This window comes from Tauraco erythrolophus, chromosome 6, assembly GCF_009769465.1.
Source record: "Tauraco erythrolophus isolate bTauEry1 chromosome 6, bTauEry1.pri, whole genome shotgun sequence".
Taxonomy (NCBI): Eukaryota; Metazoa; Chordata; class Aves; order Musophagiformes; family Musophagidae; genus Tauraco; species Tauraco erythrolophus.
The window spans coordinates 13,205,291-13,215,971 of record NC_141470.1 but is presented as its reverse complement, the minus strand read 5'-3'; the positions used below and the strand labels follow the sequence as shown (position 1 = coordinate 13,215,971).

Sequence of the window (10,681 nt, the reverse complement as noted above, 5' to 3'; positions counted from 1 at the left end):
TTAAACAAATGTGTAGTGAAATCCATTGCTTAAGGGGGAGTGAGGTGGCTGTGGTACAGAAGGTGAGGGTGCTTTAGATGGATAGGTCAACTGCTGAGCTAGAAGGGATCACATACAGGAATTAGGCTGCACAATCAAACATTCATATTGTAACAGAGCCTCCTTAATTTTCTACCACATGAGTAGGAAACCTGATTAGTACTGCAGTGAAGTGTTACCCTATTTTAGTTACATGGAACACAATTTAAACAATGTTTCTACCTGCTGTTTTTTTCTATTAGTTGCATAAGTTATGCAAATAAATATTCCTGTTTTGAAGAGAATATGGACAATCTATCTTAAGATGAAGTTTCACTGGAACATTTCAAGGCACACAACGGATATACCCTAATCCAGCCCTGCTTTTAAAACTGCAGTTCTGTAATAGCACCTATATTTGCTAATTTGACTTCACTGAGGGTATACAAGTTTTCAACATTTCCTTTGTTACATGCCAATGAGGAGAAACAAAAATAATATATAGAAAATCGCACAAAAAAATTACATATGCCTATACCATTTTGCTTAGTAAAGTACATGACATAGTTAATACATTTTCAGATCTCAGCTTGAAATTTCAGGATAAAGAATACGATTAAGACCATCCTTATTTATAAAGCAGAGTAATGGTATAGTATTAGAAGACAATAATCATAAAACTAAAGAGACTGAAACTCAGTCTTCAATTCTACTTTTAAATTTTGAAGGGTTAAAAGGAGACCTATTTCCAAAACAGAATTTAGGAAACGACTTCTTAATACTCCTGCATTTTATTTTAATCTTTCAGATTCTTGGCATGACTTCAATTTAGAAGGCTGATTTCTTACTAGGAACAGAGGAATTCTAAAATTCTGCTTTCCAAAGATTAGATAAATGCACAATTTATTTTAAAAGATATTTATATTACTATAGCATCTTAACATAACTTAACTGCTTCCCCCCAAAAAAAAGGAAAAGCTAAGCTTCAGTCTTTTTCACAAGGAAATCTTTGTAAAAAAAATCTATATATTTAGTTTTGGATTTTCAGATATGGTCTACTTCATCAACAAGGACCAAATGACAATCTATACTTTAAAAATCAAACCACAAAACAAGAACATTAGAATAAATGGGAATGTACCATCAGCTGTGCAAAGCATCAAATTATTTCCTTTTTAATCACTTCAGATCATCAGAAAATAGGCCATAACTAAAAAACCTGAACTCTTTTTATGGTTTGTATATTTTCTATCAAAACCAAACCACTGACTTTTTTTTTTTTTTTTAGAATTCCTTGAAAGGTGTTTGTTTTGAAAGGAGTAAGTAATAATTGAAATCAAAGCAAGACATGTTACAAGAAGTGAGTATTTAAGATACAAATGTGGCAAGGAAAACTGTGCATGGACATAAAGGTTTGTGCTTCCTTAAAGAATCAAAGACTTGGCTACTATGTTGGGGTTTTTTAAGTATCTGAAAGACAGAAGAGCTAGCCGCTATACTTCACAAAGAAAATTAATTTAAAAATCATCTCACAACAGACTGCAAATTTTTTCAAGCAGCATTTAAATATTTCAGTGCCGATACACTTTTAAATTGTCTCCCTGGGGAGAACTAAAGAATTAAGAAGATTTCTGTGGTTACGTATACCTAAGAATATGTAGTGATCACACTTTTGAAATAATTACAATAAAAAATTAAAATATGAAACAAAAATCTGTAGTAATGAAAACATAGCTACTGCATACACTACACAACATAGAAAAGTCAAACATTTTCAGTACTGTATGGTTACTACAACTTCATGCACACCCAGAAGTAAGTTAACTGGCCACATGAAGACTGTCCAGTATGGCAGGCACTCTGCTCTTGTTATACTGACACAGAGGAATAATTTCAAGTATGGCCTGTGTTCATCTTGCTTGATCTTAGCTTCAGTGCTACATTTTCCCAGGAGAAGCTATAACTCACGTGGCAAAATCCTGCATTGGTTCACACCTCCTGAAACACAAAGTCCCTCTCCATAACCAAAGTGTGCAAGACCCTGTTACAAGGACTTGGTTACTAGAACTGGGACCAGACCACCTGCAGAGAAGCCATGGGACTCACAGATGCCTGAAAGACCAAAAGGTTACTCCTGAAATGCTCGCAAGATTTTAAAGTTCTGGGGTTTTTTGTTTGGTTGGTTGGTTGTTTTTTTTTTTTATAATGTCTAGCCTCCTCAGTGAATCATTTTATCCCCTCCACTCAACTAAATTACCCACAGAACCTCTGCCAAGTCTCAAGATTTATATCTTGAAAACATATTCCATCCCCTCAAAATCACATTCTCCTCAGGTTTAGCTGCCACTGCTTCTGTAAGTATAGAGCCACATTCAATCAATGATCTGTTACTACAGATGCATGTTGTGTGTTTGGATATTGGAATAATCTGTCTTTAATGGGAAGGTCTTGAGGGCTTCTGTGGCAAGTGCCATAAGTTTAAACTGACAACTTCGGATGAGAAATGTGCATATTTTTTCTCCATCATAGTTGAAGTTTCCATTATTTCCATTCTCCACTGGAACAGCGAACTGTGCCAGTTATAAATGGCCAGTCAGATATTTGCCAGAATAGCTGCTGCATGTATTACTGTGTGATACAAATCTTTTGACATTTCTTACTTATTTCAACTATAAAGCAATCAAGAGTGAAATTATCACTTTTGGTAACGTATTGCAAAGGATCTATTAATTTCCAGGCATCAAGCAGAATTCATGCATGGCTGTCTTGCTCTGACCTCTAATCTTGGTCACCAGATAGAAACATGCCAATACCCTTTTACAACATCTTTTTCAGCCTGCTGTCATATAGCTCAAGCTGCAAATGATTGTACTCTAATCTCAATCACCAGACCAGGGAATCTTTCTGTTAAAAAAAATTTTAAAAATCCCTTTATCTCGATTTAAGTCACAGATCAATTTACTTTTTAAAAACGAATATAGAAATACCTTATTTAACATAATGATAGGAAATTCATTGGAAATGTTAATTTTTTAGTACTATTAGTACGAGCAAGTTTCCAAGCTGAAATTACTGATCATATTATTTTGTCCCCTTCACCCTGTCTATTGGAGGCCAAATACTCAATTCAATATAAAACTTTAGCCTCTCTAAATTTGTTATCTACACACACTTTTCACTATTTTGAATATGAATGAGTAAAACTCCCTCTTATGCCAGGAGGTCAGCAACAACCCCACACAACTTTAGAAGCTGGTAAGAAATAGCTGTTATTTTGTAAATAACTAAGTATTACCTGCTACCTCCTTGCTCCTCTGAGAGGCTTCAGAAGCCAAAGCGTATGATATGGTAATGATGCGCTCCTGCTCTTGCAGCTGTGAATCTAAATCAACCGAGTTGTGTTTGTCCTGGGCAATAGTAGGCTGTAGATTGTGCATACTAGTGGGAAAGTGCAAAACAACATTAACATTTACAAACATAAAGAAGAATCCACCATGCAGATGAGAACAAGCTTGAACTCATACAGCCATTTTCAGATCTCACCTATCAAGCTCCGTATTTTATTGAAGTTCTTTAAAGTAGTATTAGATATTGTATGCAAACGACTACAGCATACAAAGGGAAATGATGCAGCCATTACACATTCAGGCAAGATTTCTGCATAGCCTTAAGTGCATCTGGAAGTCCTTTGTTGTAAATACGCTGTTTACATGAAAGCACTTCCAAAAAATGTTATAGACTTGAAGTTGTTAATAAAATTTCTTGTTAGTGCCCAGAGGCAAAAAGGTATAACCTGGTGGTCCCTCAGGCACAGCCTCTTTATTTGTCTTGCAAAGAGAGAAAATGTTTGAGGTAATCAAATTCTTGAAACTCAAATGTTTCAGCTGACTCTACATTAGCTGTAGGTAGCCAAAAAGTGTTCTTTCAGAACTCTAGCTCTTTGGAGACAACAGAAACTTGCTCTCACACTGACTTTTCTTCTGCTTTTGGCCAGATCTGTGCCTTTCCTTCCTCCTCACTCTCATCTAAAAGTTGCTTGGTAAGAACTCACTACTATTTTAGGATACTCTGAATAAGAAAATAGACATATACAAAATTTGTCATTATCTCTTCTACTCTGTTTTTAAAAAGGAGCTTTAAGTATACTGTATAAATTCTGTGTGCATTTTCTAAAAGCCACAAGTTACACTTAGAATTAGACTGTTGTATGAAGTTAGTTCCCAACATTCAACACCAACCCCTATATAAGATTAAAAAAACCCCTTACCTTGATTTAGTAAGCATATTCTTTATCTTTTCTGCTTTACGCTGTCTTGCTGCCAGTTCTTCTGTAGAAAGAGGCTCTTCTGGCTCCAGTTCAACATAGCGTTCTGGAATTGCAACCTTCTCAGGTTTTGACAGCTGTGGAAAGAAAGCAGGCATCAAGTTTTTAATAACAAAGACTTAAAAAAAAAAAGACAAATTCTCATTGGGAGAACACAGTGAAAAGAATAAAGCATGGGTGTTCACAGTCAATACATGTACCTGATGCTAAACGCTCCCTCTGGATATGAGCTGATGCCCTTTTAACAGTGTCATTTCCCTCTGATTCGTATTACTTTAGAAGACAGATCGAACAAATATTAAAGAGGATTACAAAAGAAATCAGAATCAACAGGGAATCTTTCTTCAGCTCAGGCTCAGAGCCCAAAGCAGGACACTGCCTAAAGCTGTTACAGTAGAAAGAAGCAACCACTACAAGACTGATCAGACAACCTGAGATTTTAACGTCATAATGTGTCATGCCAGCAAGGAATTCCTACAACTGAAAGGAAATACAAAGTTTTAATCTAGGGTGGCATTTAGGGACATGGTTTAGTGGCAGTGTTAGGTTTACAATCAGACGATGATCTTAAAGGTCTTTTCCAACCTAAATGATTCTGTATCAGTCTTTTGAGACTGCATCATCTTCTTCTGTGAGCAGTGAAGGGAAAAAAACAAAACAAAACAATAAACCAAAACGAGCAATCTGTAATCATCTCAGGAAATTCTTGGACTATAAGATCTTAAATCCTAGGTGTTCAACAGTTGTCTAGGGAACTGCCCCAGAATTACACTAACATTGTGCAATTGTAACAGCATGTTGCACACACATAATTCTGTAGACTGAAAATTTTAATAGGATTGCACAAAAGCTAGCAACAAGTTTTTGTTAGGATCAGTTTCTTTGCGGGAAATTTTTGCTCCACATAAGAGATCTAAATCATCCAATCAAAATTCAGTTTACAAACGAACTCTGAAAACCAATGTGTATTATATGGAACAGACTGCTTTTGAAAAGCACAAATAGAGGATGTGTAAATAAATAAAAATAAGTAAAGTGGAACTATTTTTTCTTTTCCTCTTTGGATTTTTGATAAAACACTCACGAGTTTTCAAAATTCAAAGTTTTGAATAGAAATAATTCTAAATTTTTGACCACTGATCTTAATCCACACCAATTCAACGGCACATGTAAAGTGGCCTGACCTAAGCTGCCGTGACTAGGCTCAGTAACTCGCAGGTAATCATAGGCCTGAAGCATACAATACAGTCACTGGCACTCATAACTACATTAAAATCCCAAACTCACATTTTTATACTTCCTTCTCAGTAAATCCAAGGCCAATGGTTCCTGAAAAATCCTCATTTTCCACTCCTTCCTTATCTTCAAATCCAACTCCTTTCTGAAGCTCTGTAGCCATACACATTCCTTTTATTTTTAATTTATATATCTATTTCCACACTATGACTAACCTAGATCAACTCATCCTGCCACTTCCAGAATAACAAACTGAGTTATCATGTGAACAGCAGATTTATTGGCCTTCAAGACACAACTGAGTACACTTCCTTATGAGGCACAGAAGTACCTTGGGTACAGAAGCGCCTGCCAAATGAAGAGGATGAGTACATGAAATGGAAAAGGACAACCTGGGTAACCTCAGAAAGAAGTTTTACATTCAGAGCTTCAGGCCTGCGTCAGTTACTCTGAAGTAGGGCAGAAATGCCTAAAAGCAAAAGTGTTTCCTGTCCTAGGCTGAAGGCGCTAACTTGAATGTCTGAAGTGATTCAGGGAGCTCTGGAGACCTAGAAATGAATTTCATAGCAGAGTGCAAAAAGGCAATACAACGAAAATATGTTTTTCTGTTTCTGAAGTTTACAGGAGTACTGCATTTGCTGTAGAACATACGAAGATTAATTGAAAGACACGTTCGTTCATAGAGATCAACAGATAATGGCTCACGGATTCAACCTTTTGCAAATATCTCTCCATGTAAAACGATACGTTGCCAATAGCTTTCAGAAGAGTAGAGGTGCTTACCACTCTGTCATTAGTAAATTTACTGATTTTCCATCTACCATGGCATTTTACACAACGCACAGTACCGACTGAAACCTTTCCACTTGCTATAGTCTTTCCTTTCCACCAGATGGCTCAATCGCATTTCAAACACTTTACTCACTTACTAGAGCTGAAAAAAGATCTAGTGCCCAGAACACCAACCAAGTTAGTTGAAAAGCCAATGGAAAGATGTTTTCTGGTCTGACCAGGATAAAGCAGTGCTCCCTCTTCTCTACCATGCTTTGTCAGTCAAAACAAAGAGTAAGGTAGCTCTGGGGAACTAACTTTTATTTCATTGCCGTTTCTTATTTTCAAATACTCTTGATGTTGTCTTCTCATCTTTTTTTCCAATTTAAATAACATTGCCTAACCTAATTGCTTTTTCCTCTATAAAGCCCAAGGTATTTTTCAAACAGTAGAGCAAATCTTTCAATTTCTCCTCTCTACTAAAACACATGAACCTTACAGAGATTCTAAGTGTCACGCCATAAATTGTCAATACCCAAAAGACTCCTTTTAGCTCAAACGTCCAATTAACTTTTGAAAGAAAATATGAGAATTCACTACCTAAAACTTGAAAAGGTTAATATATTTGGGGAAGAGAATAGGAGGCTAAAAATTATGAGTGTTACCTCTCTGCTGATATCTAAATCATAGTCTTGAGGCTCCAGGTCTGTCTCTGTCACTGCTACTGGCTGAACTTTTAACCATTCATTTTCGTCCTTGTCTTCTCCACGAATTGCTCTCTCAAGTAACTGCAAATCAAATTCTTGCTCTCGTTTCCACTGGTAACAGATACAAAACAATTAACAGCACTCAACCATACTGCCAAATTCACCATTTAGCAATGTACATTACTACTGCTGCAAATGCTATATTGCTGAAAGAATCCACAGAGCAAAGCCCTTAACAGACAACAAAAGGAACGTATGGCTGGGAGATTTGATCTCTAGCTGTGCTGCAAGGATTTTGGAGTATTGTTTAATTTTACAGGAAACGTTCAGCAGTATTAAATTCTAACAAATGTGTTAATCACAATTTCATATATGCTGATTAACATTGAACTAGCTACACAAAGACATCTTTGGAAGCACAGACGTCAATACAAGTGAGTCTACCGACTGACTGACTAGTCTTAGGCATTCTAACCAGGCAGTGCTGTGTGATTTTTGAATCACTACACAGAAAGGGTATTTATATTGCAAGCTGAGAATTGCAACTTGAAAATTTTATATATCTTTCTATAATAATACCTCAGGATTAAAGCTGATAATATTTTACTACTAGCATTAACTTGTCTTGAACTCAAAAATAATAATTTAGTAACTTCTAAGCTCTTCTGACTGTACTAAAAGTAGTATCTAGCTAGAAAATCACATTCCATCTTTACAAGGTAAATATTTAGCAATAAGAAATTCAGAATGTATTTAATTTAAGCAGCATAACTTTAGAGTCCCCAAATCACAGCATAGTAGCTCCTTCACAACTACACAGCTGCACATAACTTAAGAACACTACCAACACTTTTTTGTTCAAAAATTAAGTTCAGTTGCAGCATCAGACCATCCAGCAGATCTCAGCAACTTTACCGTACAGAGTTGAAACAAGATATTAAAAGCAGTGGGAAAGAGAAGGGACAAAAAGAACAACAAAAAAATTATCTCCTAAGGTATTTGAGGATATCGGTAGGATAATGTGCCACTCTATGTTTCTTAAAAATATCTCTAGTATTTCTGTTACAAATCTTTGGTTTGTCTGCCTCAAGTCTGAACTCCATACGTCCTTAGATTACATTATGCTACTTGCATTAATAAATCTAACAGAAACCTATTCATGCACAAGCTCTCAATATTCACTCAGAAGATACAGATCTTCCATGTACCTCAAAAAAGTTGAATAGCTAAAAGGCAACTATATTTCAAAAATTAAGATGTTTCTTTATAGAATTCAGAAGAGAAAAAAATGTTTTCTCATATAAGTACTCCAAACTCATTCTTCTACTCAGATTCGAACCAGGCCTGATTGACATAGTATATTTTAAATACACAGTATCACTTTCAAGTTTTTAGATATAGGTAAGAAAAAGATCAAACCATTATTACGAAGCAGCATTTTTATTGGCTTTGATGTTGCGACTTTTACATTAAAAAGGCATTGTATATAACAAATGAATTCAGGTACTGTGATCAATACTTAGAATGTCTACTACACTCGAGAGCTGACCGATTTAAAATTAGGGTTACATATACAACGTATGTTTAAAGCAAATGTTACATACTGAGTAGCACTTCAATTATACATTTAACTGTTTGCCATTTTGGCTGCTAAATAAGTGTAATGCTGTAAGTAATTGTGCTATCAAACATGCTTTTTTTGCGTATCAAAGCCCTGTAAGTACCAGAGATGACCTCTACAAAACATTGCTAGGGCTGAAAGATTCTATTTTAATTTTTTACAGCAAGAAAAAGACCAAGATGGCACACAAATTATAAAGTGTTTGCCACAAACGTTAATAAGGAGTGTCACAAAAATGTTTAAATTCGACTTGTGTATGTTATGCGAGTCAGGAAACAAAAGCAGCTCAGATTTAGTTCTTCTAATTAAAATACGAAAATAACAGTGATACTATAGTTCTATAGTTCCCAAATATTATGCACTATCATCGATAAATTCGTGACTGCAAAACAGAAGACAAAAGAGATGAATGTCTCCAGGTAGTGCACTCGTATTTACTGGGGAAGTAAATACAAATAACTGGCTGTAAATTAGTGCTACTGAACAGTGAGAATGAAAGGCTGAACATTATAGGGTTTTTTTTTTAATGCTAGCAATTGACACACATGTACTAAATGCAATTAAGCCTGGTAAAAATTGAGTAGTCCAGTTAGAAATTTTAAAATAACTACAAAATTCTGCAAATTAAAAACAAGCAAACAAAAAAAAAGAGGCATTAGGTATGATGAGTGACGAATCTAAAAGCAAGAGATCTTGTGCAATGAATTAGGTAAAACAAGGTGACCATTCTAAAGCTCTAGTGGACCAAATAAAAAATAAATTAAAAGACCACAGCAAAAGTGCAATTACAGTACAGTCTTGGTTTAGCACCAAGTGAGCGACTGGGTAACTTCACCAATTAGAATTGCTTTGGTTAGTATCCAAAATGTATCATTACAAATTTATCATCTGTACAGCATTTAATCTCAGAACACAACAAAAATCCTTTTCTTCAGCAGCTTAAATCTGAGCCTTATTAGAATATTCTACATTTTAAGCTTTAAAGAATCTGTATCAATTAAAACACATTAGCTCTTACATAAATTTCTAATCAGCATGATGAGATTTTAAAACTGATTATCCATTTATCATCTCTTTAAAACAACAAACAACCACCACCTTGGTCTGATATTACCAAGACTATCTTGCAGCCTAATTTATGAATTAAAAAAAAAAATATACCCATGGTGAACAAGAACATTCTAAAAGGCCCATTCCATTATGAAGCAGTTTTAAAACTGTACAAGCTTCTTACACTTTCTAAATACAATCCCAATAAAAACAATCGTGTCTCTGAAATCACTTCCATATATTGACATCTCCACTCAGCACACTAACCTCTGGCCAACTTACCTGCTGAACCTGCTACGTATACTGGAACTACCAGTAAAAAAAGATCATCTGTTACTCACACTCTCTCAGAGTTATGCTGTATAACACTAATTTAATTAGACTAGAAGCATCGCACACACTCCAGTGAAAGTGCTTGATAGCAAAAAAAACCCCAAAATATTTTTACTTTAGTCCTTTTAAGGCATATCTAACATACTGAGCCTATGTCTGCAGAAATGGGCCTGATGAAAGACCGAGATGAAACAGACTGCCTTTCTCCTTGGCTAAGAGTTCTCTTGCGTTCACGAACTAATGCCTTCTGATGGCGCTTCATTCTTTCCAGTTGTTCCTCTGCACTCATCTTGCCTCTTTGGTGGTCTCCAGAGTATAAACGTTCCAAGGCACTCTTTGGTCTCTCCTGTAGAAATCACAAGGCACACAAAACACATGTAATTAATACTTTATAAGAATTATACAAAAAAATAACTCTTTCTCCTACCTTATTACTAAACGAACATGATTTTGTTCTACTATTTTTGCATTATTTTGCACATTTCGCCTCTATATTTTCTATTAGTACTGCTGATTTTTGGTTCCAGATCTAGTTTTAGAAATGTTTCAAATGCAGTAAGCTGTCTGTGCTTCCTGATTCATCTAACAAAGTGAAAAATTGGAGGTTTTATTAGATCACAG

At 35.4% G+C, this 10,681-nt stretch overlaps 1 protein-coding gene across 2 annotated transcripts in view; it reads right to left on the bottom strand.

Annotated features, from left to right (window-relative positions):
• PLEKHA7 (pleckstrin homology domain containing A7) overlaps positions 1–10,681 on the bottom strand; it is a 163,750-nt gene continuing 153,069 nt past the window's right edge. For both annotated transcript variants that reach the window (XM_086613527.1, XM_086613526.1), the window contains 5 exons: positions 10,206–10,406; positions 7,015–7,167; positions 4,286–4,419; positions 3,314–3,456; positions 1–98 (listed from right to left, as the gene is read on the bottom strand). In XM_086613527.1, the coding sequence (XP_086469653.1) occupies positions 1–98; positions 3,314–3,456; positions 4,286–4,419; positions 7,015–7,167; positions 10,206–10,406 (729 nt within the window). The remainder of the gene's footprint in view (positions 99–3,313; positions 3,457–4,285; positions 4,420–7,014; positions 7,168–10,205; positions 10,407–10,681) is intronic.